Source organism: Salarias fasciatus, chromosome 18 (assembly GCF_902148845.1).
Source record: "Salarias fasciatus chromosome 18, fSalaFa1.1, whole genome shotgun sequence".
NCBI classification, from domain to species: Eukaryota; Metazoa; Chordata; class Actinopteri; order Blenniiformes; family Blenniidae; genus Salarias; species Salarias fasciatus.
In genome coordinates this window covers 18,119,577-18,147,061 of record NC_043762.1, presented here as the reverse complement: position 1 = coordinate 18,147,061, position 27,485 = coordinate 18,119,577, and the positions used below count along the sequence as shown (strand labels likewise).

At 41.1% G+C, this 27,485-nt stretch overlaps 2 protein-coding genes across 6 annotated transcripts; both read right to left on the bottom strand.

Moving 5' to 3' along the window:
• Positions 1 to 700: 700 nt before the first annotated feature.
• Positions 701 to 27,485, bottom strand: lyn (LYN proto-oncogene, Src family tyrosine kinase). 4 transcript variants are annotated; one of them, XR_003933486.1, is made up of 15 exons: positions 27,305 to 27,485; positions 24,697 to 24,770; positions 23,737 to 23,861; positions 23,283 to 23,325; positions 22,451 to 22,556; positions 21,668 to 21,766; positions 21,458 to 21,561; positions 21,204 to 21,353; positions 20,929 to 21,081; positions 19,594 to 19,776; positions 19,147 to 19,223; positions 18,260 to 18,413; positions 17,373 to 17,504; positions 15,763 to 17,082; positions 701 to 713 (listed from the first exon to the last, which is right to left on the bottom strand). XR_003933486.1 is itself a non-coding variant. In XM_030115865.1 (14 exons), exons 3-14 carry the CDS (start codon positions 23,854 to 23,856, stop codon positions 16,883 to 16,885), a joined length of 1,521 nt encoding a protein of 506 aa, XP_029971725.1. In that variant the 5' UTR covers positions 23,857 to 23,861; positions 24,560 to 24,770; positions 27,305 to 27,485; the 3' UTR covers positions 15,511 to 16,882. The 4 variants fall into 4 exon arrangements, 3 of the variants coding, with proteins under 3 accessions (XP_029971725.1, XP_029971724.1, XP_029971726.1); XM_030115865.1 differs by lacking the exon at positions 701 to 713 and having other exon boundaries at positions 15,511 to 17,082; positions 24,560 to 24,770; XM_030115864.1 differs by lacking the exon at positions 701 to 713 and having other exon boundaries at positions 15,511 to 17,082.
• On the bottom strand, positions 8,138 to 14,774 carry urod (uroporphyrinogen decarboxylase). Of its 2 annotated transcripts, none has more exons than XM_030115867.1 (10): positions 14,592 to 14,774; positions 12,323 to 12,435; positions 12,080 to 12,159; positions 11,860 to 11,922; positions 11,183 to 11,380; positions 10,928 to 11,089; positions 10,669 to 10,803; positions 10,371 to 10,471; positions 9,899 to 9,965; positions 8,138 to 9,007 (listed from the first exon to the last, which is right to left on the bottom strand). In XM_030115867.1, the coding sequence occupies exons 1-10, from the start codon at positions 14,612 to 14,614 to the stop codon at positions 8,843 to 8,845; spliced, it is 1,107 nt and encodes a 368-aa protein (XP_029971727.1). In that variant the 5' UTR covers positions 14,615 to 14,774; the 3' UTR covers positions 8,138 to 8,842. The 2 variants fall into 2 exon arrangements, with proteins under 2 accessions (XP_029971727.1, XP_029971728.1); XM_030115868.1 differs by having other exon boundaries at positions 10,669 to 10,807; positions 10,932 to 11,089.

Sequence of the window (27,485 nt, the reverse complement as noted above, 5' to 3'; positions counted from 1 at the left end):
TGTTTTTACGAACAGTTTTTTTCTTTAAGTTCATCCTCTAAAACACCAGAGTGACACATGTCAAGTTTTTTGGAAGCATGGCAGAGTTGAAGTTTTCCACTTTTTAAGAACAATCGTTCTTCTATTCACAAGCAGGCCTGTTTGAATGTGTGATGATGGAAGATCACGAGTCTTCTGAACCTCCGGAAAGATCTCTGTCAGTCGAGGAAGTCACATGTTTAACCCCAGAGAACACACTCACCTGTAAGGAATGAATTACCGGGCGATTCCAGAATAAATAAAGCGGTGTGCCTTCATTTGCTTTGCATTATTCACACAGTGTTGGTACAGAAGGATAAACACTGGGTTTGGTGAGGGGTTAACCAGTTCAGTTGATGTTACTGGGCGCAGATGCTAAATAAAAGACAGACAAACTGGTGAGGGAGGGGGAATTGATTAAATGTAGCGGCATTTTCCTGGATCGTGGTTTCATTTGGTCCTCCTCCATGTCACGGGTTATTTTATGATTTAAAGAAACTGCTTAAAGTGACAGCTCACGTGTTGATTTTGATTAAAAGGTACTTTCCAACTCCCAATCTGGGAAACAGAGTCAAATAAATCAAACATGCAGTATATATGATCATTTCTGTTCTGTTTTTTTTATTTTCCTGAATCAGTTTTTGCATCCTTGGCTGTCCTGTCTCTGTTTGGTTGAACACAGTCTTCCTGATCTCCTGCATTGTGCTGCCCGCTCTTGTCTTTTCCACCCAGATGGGCCCCGTTGTTACTCTGTGTAATGATAATAATGTGTGCACAGTCATCGAAGCCAAGTGCTTGAAAGAGGCGATGAGGACAGCTGCCGGAGATTAGGACGCCGCTGCTCTGCGGTGAGTGACGCCACAGGTCAGCTAACATCATTTCCCTCTTTTTTTGTCAGTTTTTTTTTTTTTAAGGATTGAACGTCCATCGTGCAGCAGTAAGTGTTTTACAGATTTCAGTTTGACAAAAAGTTAATTTAGAGAAATGGAAATGAAAACCATGTGGCCTGCAGGCCTTCAAATAAAGCTATAAATAATCGGAACTATGGGTTGCAGATCAGGTGATTCATTGCTGAAGTTCACAAAATTCAAACGCTGTAAAAAGATGTGTGATGTTTTTGGAAATAAAGACTCATTTCGGGGGCCGAGATGATGAAGCCGTAACTCTTCTGTTTCGCACACAGAGGAGGAATAAGCGTGTCTGACGGGCCTCCCGCTGAGGTTAACACGAAGTTAAAGCTTTTCTGAGAACTGCACCACATGTGAAAGAAGATTTGATGGTAAGTCTGAGCCACTCTTCCTTAACTGCAGAAAAGTGCAGAGAGGACTGTGAAGAGCTGCTTCCTGTCGTCTGTTAACTGCTTCGTGCTCGGTTTTCAAGCAGACCGTTGAGTCCTGCAGCCGGTTCTGACACCGGCGCTCTCACATTCACTCACTCAGCTTCGGATTCTGACAGAAACACAAACGCACGCATGTTTTCATACTGTGCGAGGAAATCAGAGTACCAGAAGACGATCGGATCGGATATTAGATTAAACTTTGCTGTTGAGTACATGACACCGTATCGAATCGTATTGATAATCAGGGACAACTTGTACTTTAGAAGACCCTTCTGTGGTCTTTCATTCTGCTGCTCTGAACAGCGTTTTGACGCCTTTTCCTGTTTTCCAAATGCTTTCATTACTGGATCTAAGAATATTGCCTCTGTTAAAAGTCCTCACAAACCGAGGCTCTTCAAAGCTTCAGTGTTTCAGATGTGAGCAACTCTTCACACAACAACTTCTGCCTTCGGGGGCCGGAGCATTAGAGGAGACTGCCGAAAAGAACGCCTGTGTAGAAGTGAGCTCAGATCTCGACTGCAGCTCGGAGGGAACTGGATGAAAGGTCTTTCGTCTGACAAGACCAAAAATTGAGCTTTCAGACTATCAGACAGGCTGTTAAATTAAAAGTGCACCAAAATGCTGCACAGCGGGGGCAAACAGACCACCCAGACTGTGGAGCACGGAGGGGGCAGCATCATGCTGGAAGGATGCTTATAGGAAACCTGGACTTGTGGTGAAGACGGAGTCTTAACTAAACACAGGTAAATAAAAAAAAACAACAAAAAAACAAAGAATCAGAATCAACTGTTTTGAAACTGTTTGAAGAAGCATCAACATCCATGTGTGGGATAACTGGGATAACTCTAAAATTTATATTAAGTTTAAATATAAAAGCCTGTTCTGCTGGTACTGAATTTTTTTTCCACTTTTTTTTTAACCACTGTAACTTTGCAACCCCCAGCACTCCCTTGAACAAGAGTTTATATATATATATATATATATATATATATATATATATATATATATATATATATATATATATATATATATATATCACAATGGGACCTTCCTGGTTAAATAAAGGTTAAATAAAAAAAAATGATACACCAGTTGAGTCAGGATTTTCTCGGTGCTGCAGTCAGCAGTTTCTCTTCTCGGCTTACAGATACAAACGCAAACCATGTTGACAACATGACAGGATCTACAGGGATCAACTGTATTTTTTTTTTTACAGAAAAACACCAATCATGTGATCCATAATATGCATTAAAAACCAAGTAACAGACGCTCCATCACTGGATGAAAAAGCTCCTTCAGTTTAAATGTAAGCGGCACTGTAAGTCATGTTATGTTAGATTTCTGAAAAAAAAAATCAAACAAAATGAAACAAAAATGACGACAGTTTTCTGTAAAGCAGCAGCAAACAGAAGTCAAAAGAATCAATATCTGATCTATATGTTTGCACAACTTGTTGAGGTTTGATCAAAGTATTTTTGAAAATATAAAAAAAAAAAATGAATATATGTGACTGAATTGATATATAACTATGAATATATAAATGACCGCAAGTGAAAGATCAGTCTTTTTTTTTCAGATCTTTCCATGAGGGAGTCTAGTTTAAGGGTGATTACTTACGGCTGCACACTAACTTGAACTCTGGGGCATCATTAAAGAAAAAGCTGTAACTGCTCAGACCTCGGTTGCTCGTCTCGTTTCCTCCCTCATGTTGGTTTGTTTCTGCTGAAAGTTCAGATTCTTGTTTGTAGTCGTCTCTGGTCTCATGTTTCCTGGTTTGCCGGAGCGTCCAGCCTCTCCCCTCATCTCCCGTGTCTCTGATTGCTCTGATTACCCTTGATTGTTTTTGGCTGTGGCTCATTGTCTCCTCACTCTCAGAGTCTATATATGTCGGTCTGCACTGCGGCCTCTCATCAGTTTGTCTGTTGAACTCCACCTTTGTTCCCGGTCGGTTGATTTTTCCTTTCTCAAAATGTTTGGGCTTGTTTTTCATTTCCTTTTCAGACTCCCTGGTTTCAATCCCCTGCCAGTACCTCAGGTCCTTGTTCCTGGACTTTGTGCCTCCAGGTGGTAACCAGGCTCTGAGCACTGAGGGTCAGGTGGTAGAGAGGGTTTTGTTTACCGCGTTCGATGCTTGATCCCTTTCTTTGCCTGTCCGTGTGCTGAAGTGTCCTCGGGCAAGGCCTTGAACCGCAGGCGGCTCTCGGTGATGAACAGCCCGCATGACAGGGCTCCTGCATGTGTGGCTGAACGTGTCTGATCACGTTAGGCGCTCTGAAACGAGCGGAGCAGTAATGAAACGTATCAATAAGGTCGACCGCCACCTTTACTGATATCGCATCATCACGGCGGCCGAAAATCCATCCAGCGGCCCACGGTTTATAAAAAGAAGCGTTGAAAGCTGTGTTCCTTCCAGCTGGTGGGCCAATCTTTGCATTTAACCCGTCCAATCTGCGTTAGTGATAAATGAAGCGCATGCGGGCCGCTGTAGTTCCATCAATCTTTCACTCATTTGTTCCTAATCAGAATATTTTTCTTCTATCTCTCCGCCACTGCTTCCCTCTCATTCATTATGGATTTCTGCAGAGCCATATAGGCAGACAATCAGGCCGTCAGGAAGAGTGTGCGTGTGTGTGCGTGCGTGCGTGTGTGTGCGTGCGTGCGTGTGCTATAAATGTGGATTGATTGGCTGATGATAAATGAGCAGATTTATATTAATTATCCAGACAGATAGATGGAGAAGTGATTGCTGTACGCTCGATTGTTCCCCTCAGTGTGAGCCGTCTCTCTCTGTCTTGAGTGTGTGATTTCAATTCACACTCTCAGAAAGAGTGAAAACACACACATCGTCAACAAACACACACACAGCGGCCTCCACCCGCTCGGTCTCTGTGTTCGGCCGGCGCGTCGCTCTCCCTGGCGACCGAACCAGCTGATATTCTCCTGTGTCAGATCAATGTGCTGATTTATATGATCAGTAGTTTTATATATAGGCTAAGGCTCATCTTTAAGCTAATTGTCCCTCGACGAGCAGAGCAGAGAAACATGAGCTCTGCAACTGTTTTCCTGTCAGAAATCAGTCAGGAAACCGGAGCGACTGTAACTGCATGATGACTAATTCAGTTACAGCGGCTACCAAGGCATCGCTGCCACAGTGATGTATCACCCTCTTCATTCACAACACGGGAGTGAGCTTTTGTTCTTAAAGCATCGGCGACTCCGATAATATGCTGGCTTGATATGTTCGGTGTGTTTACTTGTTGTTTCATACTTCTAATGCACTGACGAAGACTCCCTGGATAAACCGAAGTGTGACGGCCTCCAGGAAGCACTCTCTTCTTACATTTGTCATCAGCTGATGCTCCAAGTGAGCTCCTGATTTCCCCGAGTGGTGAATTCAGGACGGCGTCGTCAGCAGAGGGGGGGGGGGGGGGGGGGGGGGGGGGGTTGGGGGGTCTCAGCTGTCAAGTGTCGGCGTGAAGCGTCTCAAGGTTCTCAGACTAAAGTTTTACTTTCTGCCTCCCGTCTCCCTCCACACCAGCACTATGGTAATAATGCCTATCAGTCTCTGTCACGCTGGGCTGTGTGTGCTCACTCATGCATGTGGCCGCTGCAGTGTGTGTGTGTGTGTGTGTGTGTGTGAGGTGTGTGTGTGTGTGTGTGTGTGTGTGTGTGTTTGCGTGGGGGTGGGGGTGGGGGTAGTGATCACTGATAAAGCGCTGATAGTGTCCATCCATGGCAGATGATGTACAGCCTGCTGTCTCTCCAGGCAGATTGGATTTTCAGGCCTGCTGATTTGCTGAGAGATGGAGCCTGGACCTCCTTCAAAGGCTCACACACACACACACACACACACACACACACACACACACACACACACACACACACACTCGCATACACAGGCAAACACACATCCACCTGTTCATTCTCTGTACAAAAAAAAAATAAAAAAATTACGCACATAAAAGCCCCCCCCACACACACACACACACACACACACACAAAGACACAAATACAGCCATTGAAATGTTTGACACATACACACAAACACAAAAACATGCACAATTACATATTATTCTCCTGCCAAAGCCTTTAAAGGCGGCCATGTGGAAATTGATCTCCATTTCTAAAGAGCGCAGATTCATTGTTACCTCCATTCTCTCTCTCCCTCTCTTTCACACACACACTCACACACACAAACACACACACACACACACAGCCTGTCACTTTATTCCCAGATGGCCCACTGACACACAGCCTCTTCAGTCTTACCTGCCGACAATCAGCAGCGATTTTTGTTTATTTGTCTTCACTATTTACACACAATATGGGGGCCACAACAAAGACCTGTGTGTGTGTGTGTGTGTGTGTGTGTGTGTGTGTGTGTGTGTGTGTGTGTGTGTGTGTGTGTGTGTGTGTGTGCGCGCACTGCAGCAGCACAAAGGAGGAAGATGAATGAAGCCCACCGCTCTCCTCCCCTCATTTAGTCTTTGTGTGTTTTTGTATATATTAATAACACTCCTGACTGTCAGACAGGCTTCATTACTCAGCCGCTTGATTTCTACATTTCATTTATCTTCCCTCCACTTTTTTTTATTATTATTATTATTTTTTTTTTTTCAAAGTCAAGTGTCTCCAGCAGGTAATCAACAAAAGACCTGCAACATCCGTAGTGCAGCCGCGCCGCTGCACTGAGTGATGTTTCCCCCTCAACACACACTTTAATAGATTTAGCCTCAGGTTCACAGTTAGCGCTCAAAAGTCTTTCATTTGGCAGCGTGAGACAGAAAGCTTTCATCACCGATGTTACGAGATCTTCTTCATGTGTCTCCATCATTCTAATTGGGTTATATTAATATCTTCACAGTGAATTTCATCGCTGATGAGTACAAGCGACGGCGGCAGGGCTGTTGAAAAACAGTCTCTTTAAAAAAGAAAAACCTTCTTAAGCCATCGAAACTGTTCTTTTAGTCATTAACTTGTGAAAATAGGAACTAAACCTAAAGCTCATATTCATTTTGATAAAACACAATGCCTGTATTGATTGTTACACTGAAGAAATCTGTGGTTTTAATAGAAACAGATAACTTTATTTTACTTAAATAAATTCAAATTAATTTCCGTCTTTTCATCAAATTGGCTCTGCAGCGGTTCGAAAACTGAAAACAAATACATGGCCGATGTTCTTGGTGATTTTGCCTCGGTGTTGTGGAAAAGCGCGAACACTCGGGGTTTCAGGTTGTCACCAAGTCGTCTGGTCACATGATGTTTGCTCGAAAACTGTACAACAACAGCGACATCAGCAGCAGCGGCAACAACAACAACAAGCGGATTTAGCAGAATCTGCTTATCCGCCGTTCTGAGCTGCCTCCCAGAGAAAAACACAAATTTTGGATTAACTGATCTCTTTTTTTGAGCCCCTGTAATGATTACATGAATTCTGCTGTAATAAAATGCAGCTTTGTATTTGTCGACCCATTTACTAAATTGACAAATTTTCCATGAAGAGAAAAGACTGTGATCAGATTTAAACTGCCTGCTTCAATTTCTTTGCCTTAAAGGGATTTCTTTTTTGTTTTTTTGTTTTTTTTGAATCTCATACATTCCCTGAGCAGGAATCGTCGTAGGTCAAGTGGTCGATACGCTCAAGCTCCAAAAAATGGTTTGAAAACAAGCTGAGAATTAAAGGAAAACATTACAACATGCTTCATTCACCTGTGACACTTCAGGGCCGAATTGCTGAAAAGGTCAAAAAAACCTTCCCGAAAAATAAAAACAACAGTAAAACACGGCACTCAGTCCAAACTTTGAGTCTAAAGTTTTCTAGTTTCGACCTGAAATTCACACCTTGACGTTTTCGAATCAATAAAGCAATTTATTTCACATATTTCTGATTAAAGAAGTGAAACATGAGGCTCCCTTTATACATACAAATCAAGACAGCATCTCACGTTTTGTTTTGTTTTTTTTCATTTTCTAATTCATCTGCTGAATGTTAGGAGGCCGCTCAGTCCTGGACCGTTTCAGGTGTTTATTTTTACAGGCCCACATTACGACGCTTCCCTCAGAGGACATCAGGCTGACTGATAAAAGTGCCGGCACACCTTCAGGCAGGACGGCGCTTCACTTCTGTCCCAGTTACAGCTGTCTCGTCTCTGCGCCGCTATCTGGGGCAGTCTGCAGGACTCTGAAGCCAAACTTTATTTTCTTATTAAGTAGTTTTGGCTTCTTTACATTGACACTGTGAAACTTTTCAATTCTCACATGTTTAACTTATCAGGAAAAGTGAGGCAGACTCAATCAAATTAATGTGTCTGTACTGCAATAATTCAATTTAGTTTTCAGTTTATTCATTGGTTTGTATTTAAGATAATGTTGGACTTTCTCTCCTCATGCCATGAAAAATAGAAAGCAATATATACTCGATTAAAAGAATGATGAAGACTGACACATGAAGACGTTAATGTTTCACAGTTATCTGCCTTTTGCTCCACTTTTCCTGCTATTGTGAGTCATGAAATATCTTATTTAGGTAGGAAGGGGGAAAAAAAAAAATCCCAGACAAAGCAGCATCTTCTTTCTGAAATGCGCATTTGTTAAAAGATTTTCTATCAGCGGGAATAAAAATGAAATTGTTCATGCTGAGATCCAGCGGGGGATTTGTTCACAGTTGAGATGTTAGACGGTGGAATGATCAACTGCTGCGTGCTGACATTTTTCCACTAAAAAATTGATTTTATAACTGGAGCTGCGTCCCTTGATGAAACCCTTTTTGCCAAACCACCAGTTTTGTTTTTTTTTTCTTTGTTAGTTTTGTTTTTACAGCAGTTTGAATGTTTTTTTTTTTTAACTTTGACAGCCTTTGAGGCAGAAACTTCTCGTACGGACGAAGCGCTTCACTCAGACTGAAGATGTTTACATCTTTTTAGAGATTTGCGGCTTTTGTGTTTTGCTTTACTCTATTATGAATGATTGTCACTGTCGGGGCTTCTGATCGGAAAGGGAAAAAAAGAAAAGAAAAGAAAAACTACTTCACATACTCACGAAAGCTGCTTCATATACATGGGATATTATTAGAAATACAATCCCATACTACTTAAAACTAATGTGCACGGACTCGCAAAAACAATGTCATCCCTCTTCATCCATACGCATAATCCACTGCCGCGCAGATAAACACATTATAGATGAAGAGAAAATCTTGTCTCGGAAAAATCGGCATGTTGTTTATCCTGAAAAGCTGCAGCAGACAAGAAAACACTAAACTTCTGTTCATTGCTTGAAGATTTTTCTATTTTTCATGTTATAATACTGCAATGATGTCAGATTTATCAGGGTCCTCTTCAGAAAATCACAAGAAATTCTTTTTTTTTTTTTCCTGCCTATTTGCTTTCAAAGCATAAACACTCCGACTTTCCAGTGTTTTTTATTACAATAATGTAGCGTCATACATTCATTTTCCCCTCGTGATCAAAAGGCCTGCTCTGTTCACATCTGCTTGATCATCAGCTTCGAGTGTTGGTGCACCGCTTCCACGAAGGCGCCCACGTTCTCCGGCTCCATGTCGGGGTACAGGCCGTGGCCCAGGTTGGCGATGTATCCCCTCGTGCCGAAGCCCTCCAGCATCTTCTTCACGATGTCGGAAATGCGCTCCTGATGGAGAAAAGTGGATGTGGGACTAAAGCTGAGGGAAGAACATGCAAACTCCAGACAGAGAGGACCCCAAATGGACTTGAACGGGGGGGATATTCTCACACGGCATAAAACACTGTCTCCGTTTCATTAACGGCCGGTTTGCTTCCTTCGGTGAGAAAGCGCTTGCAGCTTTGTGTGAACCAAGAGAAGGAAAAGAGGAGGGAGAAAATAAGAGCCGAGCACACTCGAGGTAAAAGCAGCAACAGCTTGATGTTTCTGTGACCACAGCTGCTATTATTATCAGAAAAGTTGAAGGTGCATTGGACCACAGCCAAGCTCACTGCGAACCAGATGGAGAGTTCAAACGGTGGAGAAAGAGCCAAGAATACCTTCGACAAACGCTGAACTTTGAAAAGAGATGCGCGTCTGTGTGCATCTGTGTGTTCTGCCCGAAACGGGTGACTTGCACAACAAGGGTTTAACGCCGCCGTGTGTAACATACGGACTGAAAAAGTATATCGGAGAGAGCGACAAGCTGCTCTGCAGGATTCTACCTCTCAGTTAGTGGATGTGCGTTCCCTGAACGGCACGGCGTGATGTTCAGATTAAGGTCTGGTGTGTCACGGTGGCTGCAGTGCATGTGGAGCTTTCTGCTCTGCACTGTGTCTGAGGACCAGCAGCACAGCTGCAACACATCTCTGCCTCATGCCGAGGCTGCTTACAATTTGGTGTCTCTTTGTCCAAGAATGATCTTCTCTTACAAAACTTTCTGAGGAGGGTTTTTTCTTTTTTTAGTAAATGTTTAGAGTGACCTTCACTCTGCCGGAGTGAGTCAACAGGCTCAGGAAGGTAAAGAAAACAACAGAAGTATGTGCCTATGAGCAAGGCGAGAGTGGGAGTGGATGTTACCTTTGGAGCGTACAGAGCACAAGGGTCCATGTTTCCCTGCAGGCTGACCTTCCCTCCTGTGCGCTCCCTGAATACACACAAAACACACACATCACAGGACGCACCAGTTAATCCTTCAACCAGCGAGTTAAGTATTTGATGAGCAGAGCAGGAAGCGGGCATGTTGGTTGGCTTAACGCCCGAGTCGCCGGGTGAGACGGAGGTCAGCGGTGGTTAACCTGCTGCAGCATCGCCGCCACAAGTGGCCGCAGCAGCAGACAGGAAGATTCTCTCTTTAGATTTTTTTTTTTAGGAAACTAGAAAAGGGTGAGCCAGCACGGGTTGAAATTTAACAGTCGATTGTGGCTGATGTGGCATGTTTTTTTTTTTTTTTTTTTTAATATATACACAGAGCTTGGTGAGCAGAAATGCACCAAAAGCACTTGAGTAAGCACTCAAAACTGTGTGTGAGTGTGCGTGTGTGTGTGTGTACCGTGCAGAGCGAGGGTCGATCGTCCAGTCCAGCCCTACCACTTCGTAGTGAGACTGAGACAGGTCCTCCAGGCCGTAGTGAGCATCTTTTGCAAACACGATCTGAAACACAAACAGGAAAGTCAAACAACCTCATCGTGGAGCATTTTTTGTGAAATGCTGCCCCCTGGAGGTGGGATTGGGAAATGGTAATAACGCTGGTCAAAACTGAAATAAGTAGATGCGAGCACCTTCTGCAGATGGTCCTCTCAATTAAATGTTATTCTAAAGACAGATGTGGGAGAATTTCTTCCGCTCACCATGGGAACGTCCTGCCCCGCCTCCTTCAGTTTATCCTTGACTCGGCGAGCGATGTCTCGCAGGTAAGGCAGCGAGAAATCTTTAAACTCTGCTGGTCCCAAAATGCCGGCGTGGGACTCAAACACCTGCAGAGCCTGAACGACACAGTGTGTGTTTTTCTTTCCAGTTTTTTGAATCATAATTTGAAACTTAAGAGACAAATCTGAAACGTGCATCTCGGCGTAAATCCTGTTGCTACGTTCTGCGGTGAGATCTGACCTGGGCCCCAGCAGCCACTTGTCCCAGCAGATACTCCACGATGACGTCCGTCAGCATCCGCAGCAGGATGTGGCTGGCCTCAGGGTGGCGGTACAGCCAGCGCTTCGCCTTCGAGTGCGTGTTGGAGCCGCCGCCTTCGATCATGTAGGACATGAGCGTCCACTGTGGAGGCGGGAGAACAGACAACATGGAACCTCAATTCATTCTGAAAATGTGCGTGTGTGTGTGTGTGTGTGTGCGCGCGTCGGGTCTAACCGGAGCTCCAGTGAATCCTATGAGAGGCACTTTGCCCTCTATTTTGTGTCTGGTCAGCGTGATGGCTCTGAAGACGTAGCCCAGCTCCTTGTCTACGTCCACTTTGACCCGCAGCCGCTGCAGGTCCTCCGGCTCCTTCAGGGGCTCCGGGAAGGTGGGACCTTTACCCGGCACCATCTGGACGTCCATTCCCATGGCCTGCAGGACAGACAGAGACTTGAATGACAAATTATGATCCTTTTGCATGAAATTAAGTCAAAGTTAAGCTCTCTCTGGTGGAGCAAAGTGCTTTAAAGGTGAAATAAGATGAAATAAAAATGAATAGAAAGAAGACAGAAAGTCGCAAAAAGAAAAGATTTGTGTTCATGGTGAGGAGAACAAACCACAGAGGCTTCCAGTAGAATGTAACAAGCATTTTACTTGCTGTACATGGACAATTTGCTAGTTATACTTGTGATTCATATATAAAAGCCCTATTTTCATGTCTATGTCGGCGGCACCAAATTTCAAACAGCATGCTGACCAGAAACATGCAACAGCGACCGACCAGTACCTGGTTGATTCAAGCATTAAAAATACACATTATCGTGAGTTCAATTTGCATTGATGGCACTTCAGCTAGGAGGGCTGCATAAAAACATGTCAAGCGGTATGTTAATGTAACAGTGACGGCCTACCTGTGGGACGACCAGGATGTCAGAGAAGATGATGGCTGCGTCGAAGGGGAAACGTCTCAGAGGCTGTGAAAGAGGTCAAGCAAAAGGAGAGAAGATGAATTCAGTTTTTTTTTTTTTTTTTTGCTGACTGATGTTGTTCTGGAGGTCAGTGTATTCGTTATTCTATCAGCTCGCAACCATTGAGGTGAACACACTGAAATCAGAGGTTTGTGCCGTCTACCTGCAGGGTGAGCTCGCAGCAGGCCTCAGGTGACCGACATGTTTCGAAGAAGTCCTTCCCCGCTCTCGACTCACGGAACTCTGGGGCACGAGATTCAACAGGTTAAAGAGCAGCGAGAGGATCAAGACCCAGAGTGAAGCAAACCTCACACGTCTTGTCAGAAGAAGTTATGTTGTAAATATATATGACAAAAACAAAACAATCAATCAGGATGAAACAGAAGGAACATCCAGAAGTTGGTACCTGGTAGGTATCGTCCAGCCTGTCGCATACACCAGACGGGCACGTGTTGGGTTTCTTCTCCTCGCGCTGCTCGCAGGAATGTGTCGTTCTTTAACTGAGGAAAGTCTTTGGGGCTGGTGGAAAAATACTTGGTGTTAATGTCAGCATGAAGCGGCTCTGCATCAGAGTATAACCATACACTGCTGAAAGGTCGAACGTGATTTTCTGCTGAACTATGTCTCAGTGTTTGGTGCTGATGTTTTTTATTTCAGCTGAAATGCAGACGCTTGTGCCAAAAGGACTTTGATAAAAGTAAATGTACTGATTAAATGTACCAGATTAAGAGAAAACAACTTGCATAAAATAAATAAAAAATTGGCTGGACTTCATATAAAACACCATTCACTCCCTTGTAAAACTTTTATTTTGAAACAGGAACATTAAGTTCTCGCGTTCAACCGTCACTGATGTAACTTGTCAACTCTTAAATTCACCAGCTTGTGCAACTTCTGCTCCTTTAAAGTCAGATGTCAGGAATGAGGATGCAGTTTAGCTGTTGATGTTCTCAACATTACACAATGCAATAGAATGCTGTTGTTATCTTAAATAAAATATGCACTCCTCCCTTTTCCCTGCAATCATGTCAGGCACCCAGCAGGGGAGCCGTCCAGACCAGAGTGATGAAGCGAGATAACACTCCTCTGTCCTCTTATCACCTCCCAGCAGTGCTGAAAACGGTTGAATGAGAGGCTGCTTTGAATAGGCACCACAATCTGGAACAGAAAATCTACTTTGGTATTTTCTGTGTTAACTTCAAAAGATGGAAAGAAAGTTGAAATGGGGCTTTGAACAAGAAATGAGAGCATGTTGGTTTTGAAAACTTTTACGCACTATTATTGAGTCATATTTTGGACAATTGAACAAACATGAGTAAGGCTTTTGTTAAATATTCAGTAGAGTTGGGTTGTATATTTTTTCTAAATGTTGAGGATTTACTCTGCTTTTGATGGGATACCCAATCTAACAATGACATGAACAAAGATTGTAAAAGATGGATGGAATACCACTAGATATGCACGTCCAGAACTGAGCGAGAGACTTGGAAATTGAGAGACACACCTCAAAATGAAACAACAGTGACTACTACACAACATGACTTACTGTAATATGTATGTTTATCTTTTCCTGATTATTAGTCATAATCACAAGAAATAATTTCCATATTGCAAATATACAGAGAAATTCCTATCAGATAGCATACTGCTGACAAACCAGCAATCTTCTTGGGAGTAAATGAAAGACTGAAATGTTTCTTGTTTCCACTAAATATTCACAATGGATATTTTCGAAAATCTGAGAAGGAACAACTGAGTCCTGGATGAATGGAATGTTTAATTTGTCTCCCTGTCCAGAGCAGAATTCATGTCATTACTATGAGGGTAAAACTAAAACAATTCATGCTTAATTGACCTTGAGTGTGTCAGAAGCAGGTTTAAATCCCTGTTGCACCAGCAGTAAAAACTGAGCAAATCTATATTGCAAGCTGCAATAATGCCATATTTTTTACTCCATGTCTTCATAATCCGTCTCAAGATCCTTAAACAGAAAATCAAGTCCCAAGTTTGTCCCGCAAATATTTCAGATGTTAAGCAATATCCCTAAATCTCAGAGCAGTTTGGAGTGTAATTTTAAGAGTAGCTGTTTTTTTTTTCTTTCTGAAAACGCGTCCATTTTGCAATATGTACATCCTTCACAACAGAAAGGAAGGAAACTTAAAGCAATCTTTGATTTGAAATCTTCTTGAGAAGAAGGAAACCTGAAACTGGCGAAATATGGAAAAAAAATGTTTTCCAGGAAATTAAACTTTAACGATTTATTTACAGCCTGGGTCACTTTGACATTTCTGAGCAGTTTCATCATATAGTCACAGAAATAAACATCAAAACTAAAAAAAGAAAAAATAATAAACAAGTGAATATGTCTTGTAATAGACATTATTTAATTATAACACAGTCAATAGAGGTACCTGATGATAGATGGCCCTAAACATGAGAACAAGTTGGACAATCTGTAAGGTTTCAGTAATGATTCGTTACGGAATCGGATGAAGTGTAAATGCAAAGCATTTAAACAGTGTTGGTGCTATTTATTTGATATTGTGAAGAGATTTTAAACAGCTTTAAACGGACTCATTCATTGCGTTTCATAAGAATGACAGGCGATTAAAACAGCGAGCAGCCAACAGCGTTGTGTCGCATTGTGTCGCACGCATAACAACTGGCGTACTTACAGGATTAAGTCGTTTTTGCTCATGTCGGAAGGTCTGAGGAGATACGAGGAGGCGCTGAGCTGTCTCTGGAGATGTCAGTTCCAACCTGCAGCAGTAACTGTCATGTGAAATCCTCCCCGACCACCTCGACACTCCTCCGTCAGCAGCTGCTCCCCCCACTGCAGGGCGCGGCCATCTTGGACGATCACGTGATCATAGCAGGAAACAGTCACAGGCCGATATAAAAGACTACAAATTAGGATTTTAAAGAAAGAAAAAAAAAAACTCCATAAATTCTGATTATGTCTATGTGAGGGTATTCATGTTTTTGTAATTGATTTTAGGCTCTGAAAACCCCCCGAAAAAAAAAAAAGATTATCATAAAGCAAATGCAAACAAACTGAAAAAAGTCTGAGCTCAGTTAAATACAACCGAACTGGTGAAATTTAGAATCTAAAAATGGTTAGATTTGATTTCATTTGTACGAAGCCCCTAATGTCCCTAAGTTGTTTTTTTTTTTTTTTTTTTTTTTTTGTTGCTTTTTTGTTAATCTTGTGGGCATAAGATACCAGTTAACTAAATAACAATCCCTTGTTCTATTCTTCTTTGTCATGTTCATAACCAATTTAATTTGATATTTAATAAAATTCTACAGGGGCAAAATGTAAAGATTTGCTGCACTTTTAACCGCCATGTTTACTATGTGGGACAGCTGTAGCTCGGCTGGCAGAGAGTGCCACTTCTTAATCAGAAGGCTGCAGGTTTTATTCCCTATCTGTCACGTGTTCTTGAACTCCAGACTGCTCCTGGATGGACTTAAAACCATTCCACAACAGTTGCCTTCATTGGTGTGTGAATGAGATTGACAATGTACAGTGCTTTAGGGACCACTCAAGAGGTGGAAAAGCATGAGACAATACATTTCATTTATTATTCTGTTCATGTTCTTGTATGACATTGGCTGTACATACTGCGTGTGAAAAATTGTGCCTCTCCAAATAAAAATACAATTTCCCCCAAAAAATAATAGTTTGGTTACCAAAAAATGGTAACCATATATGGCCTTATTTCATTTTTCACATAGCAAAATAGAAAAGGAACAACTTGGATGAGGATTTACTGCTTTTCAAACCCTTTTCAACACAGTACTGAGGCTATGTTGGTTAAATTGTAAATGCTATATGGACTACACTAGTACTTTGTTTTTTGGGCAAAGCCCAAAATGCTTTACACCTCATATCACATTCACATTCACACATCAAAGAAATTCTCTATAGAGGCACCCTGGAGACTTTTTTTTACATAGAAACTAATGAGCTTTTGGTTTTTTAAATGCAAAATAGGTTACCTACAAAAAAAAAAAAAAAAAAAAAAAAAAAGAGGAGGGGGCGGGGGAGATAAAAAGAAACAGAAAAGACAGTGTGTAAATGAAAATTGGATGTCTGGTTCCACCAGTTGCTTCCAGGACATTTAAAGACTTAAGTTGCAGTTTTATTAATATTTCAAGCAACTAAAAGTGACGGCGGGACTAACCCTGTCACCATGATCTCAACAGAGTGCTCGATGAAGAAGATGAAGTTTGCATTGCCAAACTACAAACGCCTCAACTTCATAGAAATGGGTTGGATTACATTGCATGACAACAGTGCAAGTTCAGTCTCTGTTAAATGTTTATCCAGCTGCTAAATTCACCTTCACTCATATTTTGTTGTGGCAGCCTTGTACAGCAGATGATCGGCCTAACCATGATGAATGGATATACTGTAGAAACAGAACCACCGGTTGTTCGCGTACACATTTGACACCACCAACACATCACTTTACTGGAAATTATATCACATAAAAAGTATATAAATGTCACAGAAATGCCAAAAAATGCTATGTCCACTCCTCCTCTGACCAGCTCTTTCTATAGTGTCTGATAGTTGCTCAGTCACTCTAACAAATGAAATGAAATGAAGCAGAGGTAAAAAAAAAAAAAAAAAAAAAAAGTAAATTACTCTGTAGACTCTTTTCTTCTTTGTACACAATTGTCATCAGTTTTTAGCATAATTCTACAAAATACTTCCTTTTTTGATTGTCAAGATATGCTTGAGACCAAGAATGATCCAGACAACATGTCGTATTTACACTCTGACATTATTTGAAGTAGTCAAGCTTAATATCAAGCAAATTGTATGAATCCACCAGCAGATAAATGAAAAAAATACAGTATGCTGTAGAATGTATCATACACAAATAATATCAACATTTCATTTCCACTATAGGGTCAAATTCGATCTGAAATGTCTTCATTCATCAGAGTTTTCTTGCTACGGCTGCTGGTACTGTGCCTCTGTGGCCGTGTAGAAATCGTTGAGGACGCTCTGCAGGTAGTCGAAGGTGGGCCTGTCTTCAGGCTTGTCCTTCCAGCAGGACATCATGATATCATACAGCTCTGAGGGACAGTTGTCCGGCTGAGGCATCCTGTAGCCGCGCTGCACCGAGGACATCACCTCTCCTTTAGTCATGCCTGCAGACACACACAGGTTCAGACCAGTTCAAATCCACTGGAGTGAGACAGAATTCGCTATTAAAATGTCTTTAGATGAGGGGAAGGTACAGTTTTCACCAGAAAAAAAAAATATCAGCAGTAGAGGGCAGCAAACTTCACTGCAACGAGTAATGACTGGCTCATGATATTTCAGAGGCAAAAGGCTCTGGAGATTTTCACTTTGAGTAAGCAGAGCGAACAGCAGGGGGTAGATCAGAAGGACAGCTGATGCTGGACAGTCTGATATAGTTGATGGTGACCCAGTTTACCTGGATAAGGGATTTTTCCATAAGTGAGGATCTCATACAGCAAAACCCCAAAGGACCACATGTCTGACTTGATGGTGAAGATGCCGTAGTTAATGGCCTCTGGAGCGGTCCATTTAATGGGGAACTTTGCTCCTGCGGAGACAAACGCAGACATGAAAACTCAAAAGCGGTTCTAAAAGAACTTCAGTGCCTGTTTGGGCAGGCTTGACCTCTATGTGTGTTTTTATGCTTATTTTTCTGCTTCCTGTTATTGCTCTTGCGGAGTTTCCTGGTCACAGTTGGGTGATCAGACCAGTTTCACCTCGTCCCTTCAGAAATAGTTCTGTGCCTATCATCTACAGTAATGTGAACTTTAACTCGAAACAGCTCAATTTTATTTTCTAATACGATGTATTACTTCATGATTAAGTAGTAAGTTCTCAGGGCTCTTGCTAAACACCGCATATCTCATGTTGCTCAGTGTGTGTGTTTGTCCCTGTGTGTTATGAGCCTGTGATCTGCTCAGGGTTTATTCTACTTTCCATTCGGTGGGAGCTGAAGCAGAAAATGACGCTCAGTCAGATAACGTGGGTTTATAGAAGATGGATTCAATACATTCTCTTCTACTTATCTCGGCACAATAGTTACCAGATAAAGAATGAATGGAACTGAAATTATGATGACTTGAAGGCCATCAGACATTGCCTGAAAATTAAATCAAAAGGTCTGACTTCTCATGCAAAGCAGACATTTTTTTTCCACAAGAAAATGGGGGATTTTTTTTTTTTTTTTTTTTTAAATCATGGTGTGTCACAAATCTCAGATCATAGCTGTGAGGAAAAAAAATAGCTTTCATGAGACAAAACTGGAGGCACACTCATGTTTTCATGGTCGTACGCATCGCTCACCTTCCCTGGCAGAGTACTCGTCATCCTCGATGACTCGAGCCAAACCGAAATCGGCTATTTTACAGAGCAGGCTCTCGGACACCAGGACATTGGCTGCCCTCAGGTCCCGATGAATGTATTTCTTATTCTCTATGTACGCCATGCCCTCTGCTATCTGTAACACACAGAAAGAAAACACTGATCAAAAAGGATGACCTTGATAGAAAACAGTTCCATTCCCGTGTTCATACAGTACACAATTACACCATACCGCTCTTTAAAAAACTGCCAAAAAAAGTTGGATTATTGAGTTTTATTCCTGTGAACTTGAAGTGAACAACCATGAGTTAAGGTAAGCAGCTTTAGTTTGTGCAGGATTGCTGAAATTAGTTTGAATGAGGAAATGAAACACACATTTGATTCACACTTCTTATAATAGCGTGAACGATGTCATTTCATTGGAGATCTGATACCATGATATGCACTGCAGATAGCACCAGTATGAGCTACTGTCTGATCATGTTAATCACATGTTTAAGGCCTCAAAAACTCTTTTTCAAAATACTTTTTAAGCAAAAAAAAACACATTTTAGGATTGGACACAAGAACACAGAAGTGTAAAATATGGAAACGGGAGCATATAAACGTTTGCAGAGAATATATAGAACATATGTTCTGACTTTAAAAATCCACTTAAGTTATTGAAAAATCATGGGAAGTTTCACCTTGTTATCGGATAATATTTCAAGTATTTCAATGACTAAGATTTCAATTCCCCAGTGTTTTTGTTGGGGTTAAAAAAGTGTCCATATTTTATAGCTTAGAACAGGGACAGTGTTGTTACTGTGTTCTTTATAGTAATGATATGAGTCAACAGCAAAGTCACATTAAAGCACCGTGAGACTCACCTGGGCTGAGAAATCAATGAGCTTTGGTAGCTGCAGCTTCCATCCTGCGTCGCTCTTTAAAAAGTCTAGAAGACTCCCTGAAAACAACAGACACAAACATATCCTGTAAGTTTGTGTAGCTGCACATTGTCATCTATCTTCATCCAGGGGTCATGGGATTTTCCGGTTTTGTGTTTCATGTGTGTTGTGCTGCTTTTCTTGTTTTATTTTGAGTTTTTTTTTCATCCTGTGGTGACAATAAGTATGTAAGTTCTTGTCAGGATTCCTGTTGATCATTACAAACAGGGACTTAATTGTCTCAGTGTGTTTTCCAGCAGTTTTGTTAATATTTAATTGGCTCAGTGGCCTTGTCTGTAGACCTTCCCCCCTAGCTCGTATTCAGGTTTTAAATCCACACATCATGGAAACAGTCCCTTCAGGAAAGCGTTCTCGGCAGAGCTCGGTCACCGTTCGCCATGTATTCCGTGATGATGTAGATGGGCTCGGTCTTGGTGACGACGGCGTAGAGCCGAACCAGCCGGTCGTGCTGGAGCGTCTTCATGACGTTGGCCTCCTCCATGAAGGCCTCGACCGTCATGGTGCCCGGCTTCAGCGTCTTCACCGCCACTTTGGTCGTGTTGTTGTAGTACGCTGAATGGGCAGAAACAGAAGGTGAAAGACGATCAGAGAAGAAGCTTTGTACATTTCTAATCTGACTCAGCGGTGGTCTGTGTTTGACTGACTTCCTTCCCATCCTTCAGTTACTGGCAGCTAAAGCAGGCAAACAAATATCTTCATTATCAGTCATACATTAGAAACAATATTCAGTTTCATAAAGCTAATAAGATAGTTTTCTATTGGTATTATTACTAAATAAACAATGCACATGCAACACTACACTCCCCCACACACCACAGATAACATCTACAAAAGAGGTTTCAGAGTTGTAATGTGTCCCTAATTGAAATACGGGGTTTTATTTAGACATGTGCTATATGCTTTTATTCAATTCATTTCATTTGCAATTATTTCTTTAAAGTTCAAGTATCCTTTGCAAAACTATGAATCTCGATTATTTTCAAAGCCGCTTGTCCTCATGTGCGGTTTTCTGTAACGCCTCCTGTACTTATGACCACTCCTCCTCAGCCTCCAATGCAAAGCATCCTCTGAGGTTCAGCATTTCCTCTTTAGATGATAACAGATTCTCCGAGCCAAGAGCAAGGCATTGATACAGTTTCAAATATTTTCTGAGAAAGTAGCTGAAAAAAAACAAAACAACACAAAAGCATGGCACCATAACAACAGAAGGAAATCAGGCTTGTTTTGATTATAGGGAAATGCTACTTCCCCTCAACTGTTCGCTTCCACATCGACCCAGTGACAATGGAGGAGAGCAAGGAAGTAGAAATCCTCCACCTGCGTCAAACTGCCACATTATTTGAAGGTGGGATCTTTAAATGTGTACAAGCCTCTGCATCACATTGACTTTCCAGTTCTGCTTAGAAAACATACAGGTTCGTCCGTCTCCCAATCCCCCCTCACAAAGCTCAAAGTATCTTCTTCTCTGTCTTTCACTTTAGAAATCTGTGTAACATCTGATATAAAACAGGATATAATCAATAACTAAATCCAGTTGTCATACCAATGAGGTCATTATTTACAGAAAAGTGGGGAAAACCCTCTGTGGCCGAGATTTTTTCCTCTTTGATGCAACCAGACAAACACTCCCTCTGTCAATGATAAATGTTGCGCCCTCTTCCTTCTCCAGAGTTATTGATTAGCGACGTTTTTGTTGCGACTCACCCATCCAGACTTCTCCAAACTGCCCCGCTCCCAGCTTCTTCACCATCTTGATGGAATCTTTGGAGATCTCCCAGGCGTCTTTGTCCCACGGCTTCTGAGCCTTCGGTTTGGCGCACGGACGATCCAGCCGCCGACACAGGCCGTCCGCTTTGTCTGAAAGAAATATTCCCGCCATGGGGGTCGTGTTTTCAGTGGCTCGGGACTTCTTGGTGGATTTTTGCCTGCTCCACCCGTCCAGCTGTGTTGGATTTGAGTACTTTGGAGGTCATACTCACTGTGGTAGTGTTTGATCATGCTGCCAATGTCTGCAAATGAAATTTTTGGGGAGATGTAGAAGCCACCATTGTCCAGCGACCGAATCTTATAATGTTTGACCGAATCCGTCCCCTGAGGATCCACATCTCTGACGGACAGCGAGTAGCTCCCTGTGGGACAGGGTGAAGGAAGCTGGAGTGACGGCCGATCTCCATGGAGAGGGACTGTGAGTGTGTGTCCGCGCCGTGGTGCTCTGATGCTCTGATTTCCATACCTTTTTGTGTTTCACTTTCCCTGATAAGATAAGCGCCTGGTTTGTTTGCTGGGGCCAGCAGCTGCCTCTCCGCGCCCTTCCTCGTGATGTCCTTGAAAAACCATCTGCAATGAGGAGGAAACACACTGACTGCAAAGTGCAAAACGAAAGGATGATGGTTAGGAAAGTGGCGAGGAAAATAAGATGAGAGAGAGCAGGGCGGTTACACACTCTTCTGTTTCCATGGTGTCGGCTTGAGCGACGTAGTTGGACGGGATGAAGCCTTCCTTGTTGGTGGTGAAGGACTTTGCTTTCCACCACTCGCCATGTCTGCAACAATCCGAGAGAGATGTTCAGCACCGGAACCAACTTCAACAATAAAAAAAAATTACTGCTGTCAGTTTTAATCGCATTGATCGCAATTTAATCGCATTGATCGCAATTAATCGTGATTAATTCATGGAGAACTGTCAACAATTAACTTTTTTAAAGTTGAGATTAATTGCAATGAAGAATCTAATCCTCATAAATCAGTCCCAATGTCAGGAAAAAACACCATTATCCTCTAGTTCTTTTCTTTGACCCAATTGGCAGACCTCAATGGATTAATCGCGATTAAAATTGACAGCACTAAAAAAAATACAACATAACTCAACAAGACTTGTGTGTGGGTGCGTCTTTTGTTTTTGCGAGTTAAATGGCGTTCCTCTGGATGTTGAAAGCGTCAGAAATCAGTCTGTGGTGGTTTGGACTCAGGGCAGAACAAACACTTTTCTCATCCACTTTCAAATCTCTTTCTCACATCCTTAAGTGTAATTATTCTTTCAGATGTTGAAAAGACATACTCATAACTGCAAGTTACGACACTTTTCTCCATTTCCTCATAATCAGAAATTTGCACACAGCAGCATTTTCAAGCTCAACCCAGATTTCGTCACTTTATTTCCCCACATGATGTAATGCATGAGCGATAAATCAGTTGGAAGAGTCTGCCAGAAAGTACCCAACACTTACTCCTCTAAGATCTTCATCTTTTCCCCCTTCTTGAATCCTAAGTCGTCTCCGTGCATGGCTTCGTACGGGTACAGGCCGATTACTATTTTACCAATTCTGTTTTCCTCTGAGGGAGAGATCATAGTGAGTTAAAGGTTGCACAGCACAATAAACAAATACAGAAGAAAAGCAATTAAATGTGTATCTGGCATCACAATATCTTGAACAAAAAAAAAAAAAAAAATTAATTCCTGAGATTAAGATTAGATATATGGACCGTATAAAACACCACTGACGTTACAATTAACCAAACTCCAAAATCACAAACATCACAAAATAAAGTTTGAGTCAAAATAAATTCAATAACAACAAGAATGCAGTTAACAAGTTTGTTAACCTCCACATTGCTTCCAGTCTAATCTGTCCAGGCTGATGATGGGAAATGGATGACCGTTACAGAACACTTCCGGCAGTGGTTGTTATTGAGAAAGATGCTGCTTGCGTAATTTGTTTTTAGTTTGAAATGTTTTCATGATAAAATCAAATGTAATTGGGTTTTCTTATTTATTACTTTCACAAGCAATGTTTTGTTAAATTCTAGTAAGAAATCAGCAAAATTATATATTTTTACAGCTAGGAATTGTAAAAAATGTGGTATTTTAGAAAATTTCGCAACAGATTAGATCATGTACAGTATGAATGGTTTATAATTGTTTACTTCATATGACTTTAAAAAGTTCCTGAAATAAAAGATACGACTCAAATATCCCGCAATAAGGTTGGCATTTTCAGTTTGGTCCTAATAATGTATTTCCACATAAAAGAAAAGCGAAATAAGCATAAAGTGAAATACCCTCCATCTTTTGAAATTCCTGACCAGGCAACAGGGAGTTATTCTGCAACAAGAAAATATTAAAAAAATTGTAAAATTGCATTTGTTTTTCAGTTTCATCTCTTCCATTCCGTACTCCAGTTGCTATGTCAAGACATTGACGGTTAGTTTCATTCATTAGCCAACAAAAACCTACATTAAGAGGAAAACAACTCAGGGATGGAAGATTCTCATTGGAAACTAACATCGTTTTCCATTTTTTCTAAATCAGTAAGATCAAAACACGATCATCACAAATGTTTCCACATCTTCAGTCATGTCCAACAGTTTCATCTTCACTTCTCTTTTTTTTTTTTTTCTCGCTTCATTTTGGGTTTTGACGAAAAGCACCAACATGTTCAGCAGTTATAATCCTCTAACAGAGTACAGCAGAAATCCTGAATATCAGACTTTGCTCGGACGTCTGACTACTTACTATGTTGTGTTTTGTTTGGGAGGTGGGGTCTCTGACATAATGCGTTTGCTCGGTACGTACAGTCTGCTGGCTGGGCTTCCTCTCCAGACCGCCACTCAGCGAGGACTTAATACAGCCCATCCTGCCTGCAGGGGGAGGGAGAAAAGAGAAGAGTGGGGCAAGAAAAACTCACATATTTACCATTCAGTGCATGTGGAACAAACCCGAAGTCAAGAAAAAAATAAAGCACAGATCAACAGAGGGTAATAAAGTGCTGTATGAACTGTACAAATCAAACAGAACACATAGTACAGACATTTGTGTTTGGTGCAGTATTCATTGTAACGGTTCCTCTTGGATATAAACTGTTCACGATGGAAAGACCGTATTTCCCTCTTGGATGGTGACTCACTGGTCACATACGCAGCAGGGTACAGTTTGTGGGTTAAGTCATTCAAACATAGTCAAAAGTTGTGAGTTTTATCCTCAGAATTCTGCCTTTAAAAAATAAAATTCTGCGTTTAAAGTTCTGAGATAAAAGTCTGAACTGAGCTCCGCCCCTCCAGTGAAATGAAATGGAGGTGAAATTAAAGATCCATTAAGGTTCTGCTGAATTCTTGAAATATACATAAGAAAAGCAGTATGACACACACACATACACACACACACACACACACACACACACACACACACACACACACACACACACAAATCATCAAAAATCTTACATTTCTATTGTTATTTCAATTTTCTCGTAATAAGAACGACTCATAAAATGTCAAAAAGTAAACTGCTTTTAAATATTCCACCCGAATGTTTCCATTTGAATCATTTCAGGCCTTACAGTGGTTTGATGGTTTCGCACGGTCTTTTCATAGTGAGAGTGTCGACGGTCACGTCTGAGCTGGGGAGCCTTTCTGTGTGAAGTTTGCATGTTCTGCATCCGGTTTGCGAGTGTGTGGCTGTCTGCCTGTTTCTGACCTGTGATGAACCGATGGCTTGTTCAGGGCGTATCCAGCCTATCCCTCACTCCAGCACTGCCTTTATTCATAAAACTGTGTAAAAGATAGACAGATGGATCATTTTAAAACAAGGCAAATGGAAAAAGAGAAACACTTAACCCAATGCAAAAAATCTTTTTTTTTTTTTTTTTTTTATTAAATAATCTAGTCATGTATGCAGCAAGATCATTGTTAATTGAACCACAGCGTGAAAGCGTTTTTTTGTGTTGTGGTTTCTTCCGGTCTGTACAGACTCCACAGGCTTGTTGGTTCAGCGCCACAGTTGTATTTTTAACTTGACAGTCAGCAAACAGCCGGAAACCGAGGGTCTGATGGGACTGGGAGCGCACAAACGCTCTGTATTCCACACGATGACCAACTCAGAAACTTCCTCTTTAGCAGAAATGCTGGAAGGCAAACACTGACGAAACACATTCAGCAGTTTAAATACTCTACCATCTAGAAACTTAAAAAAAAAAAGAATGTGAAACAACTCAAAACTTTTTTTTTTTGTTTTTAACTCATGCACACTGAAGATCTGTTCTCCATGGGAGACCCAGAGATGAGGACTGGTTGCTAAACTTGAGGTTAGAAAGAATCCTGCTCCTCCAAAACATACTGTAATGAGAAACCGTCGCACCATTTTCTGTCCTGTTGATTAGGTAAGTTTTTTTTTAAAATCTTGGATGAGTTTTCCAAATTGAGAGTTACCCTTTAAAGGAAATGTGGTCAGCTTTAGTGTTTACAATGTGAAGTGTGACTCTTTTGGTAACCACTTTGAATTTGTCTGAGGCGATCATCTATGACCATATAGAGCTATTTTTATTGAAATGTCGTGGGATTCATTTGAAGCTGTAAATTTTTCACTGAGAACCAGAGCTGTGGGCTATATGTGGTTGTTTGACACCATTAGATTTTAGATTATTTATTCCTGTTGAGGCCTTTGGTTTTAGTCTCCTGTCTTTTTCTGAGTGTAGGAAGATCCTCTGCTCCTCCCCTCTTGACTTGTGGCCAAATGGCTGAATTTCTTTTAGATTTTTCTTTACTGTATAGATGCTTTTCTCATCAACATTCCTATTTTGATTTTAACATTCCTTGATTTGTTTTGAAGTCTCTGAACAGACTGACTCCAGAATATTTATCTGACCTTGTTAAGGTCCATCAGCCTTCCAGAGCCCTGAGGTCAGCTGACCAGATGACCCTGGATGTTCCTGCTTCCAGTCACTCGCAGTGGGAGCTCTGTTCTGTGAAACTTGATTTCACGCTTCCAGATGATTTCCAGAAGCCTGCGCTGATGGCCAATCTCCTAAATCGCATTAGTAAAAATGCATTTTCATTTGAAGGCAATGGCTTCATTATTTCACTCATAAACAAAATTAATCATCAGTCGTTCAAACTGCCTTTTAGTTTTCATCCTCAAGACTGTTCATTTTATGTCGGAGTCAAATAATGCAGCCATAACCTTCGATTGAAAAAAACATTTCAGCGAATGCATTTTAATTTGATTTTGGATCCATATTTGCTTCCATTGACAACACAAACATGTTGTGCTTTACTTTTTCTTCTACTTTAGACGTATTGGGGACGTTACCACCCCCTTCTGTTCTGGAGTGTGAGCCAAAGTCATCTCCCTCTTTCTGTCCTTACATTTTAAATGGTCTTGACCAGATCATCACTTTCATTAGTTAATATGTATTTCGGCTTCATTTCTTCACCATTCTGGAACACACTCCTCTTTAATCTTTCCCTTTTAAGAGTGTGTTTATTACAGTTGAGGATATCATGTTCCACAATCTCTTCTTCTTGTGACCCAGCATTTTGTTTTGCTGTTTGTTTTGCTGTTTGTTTTACAAGTAATGAAAAATAATAGAAAAAATCATTCTGTAATGTTTAATCTGAGACAAGCCTGGCTTGAACTACCAAAAGGGAAAAGTAAAAAAAACAAAATAAATAAATAAATAAATATATATATATATATATATATATATATATATATATATATATATATATATATATATATATATATATATATATATATATATATATATATATATATATATATAACATACATACATATGTTGAGAAAAACTTTACCGATGGAAATTAATTTGATTCGTTGTAGTTAATAATTTTTTCAAAATCAAAATTGAAATTTTGTGATTCTTCATGCATTATATAATATTACCATAAGAAGTTTGATTTTGGAGTCAGCTACTTTAACCATTTCTATAGAAACAGGTAAACATTAGCTTAATTTCTTTTTCTTCCGTATTTTTGAACATTCCGTCAAAACAATTCAAATGTAAGCAAAGGACAGAAAATTCCGTATTTTCAGATATATATCCAAATATTACTTCAAATAAATGCTTAGTGATGGTTTCCACTATCAGTGAGATCTAAATCAATCTAACCCAGTGATTGAAGTTCCACTTGTGTTTCAACACTACAACTAAACAACATGCAGAAAGAACAAAAATCTTCTTTTTTGTCAGTGAACGGGGGTCTGATGAGAAGGAAACAGCTGCAGCTAAAACCAGCAGGTCTTATTTGTGGGTTATTTGCTTTTAGTGTGTGGGTTTTGTACTCACCTCGGCCGCTGTGAATCCCTCTGACCAGAAACTGTTAATCCAAATTGTAGAAATTCTTTATGTTCTCTGTGTCTCATTAGAGAAGCTGACACATGCACACACACATACAAACACAAACGCACACACAAATGCACACTCTTTGGCAGGAGTTGACTTAAGAAGTGGGTCATGGACTGCCGGC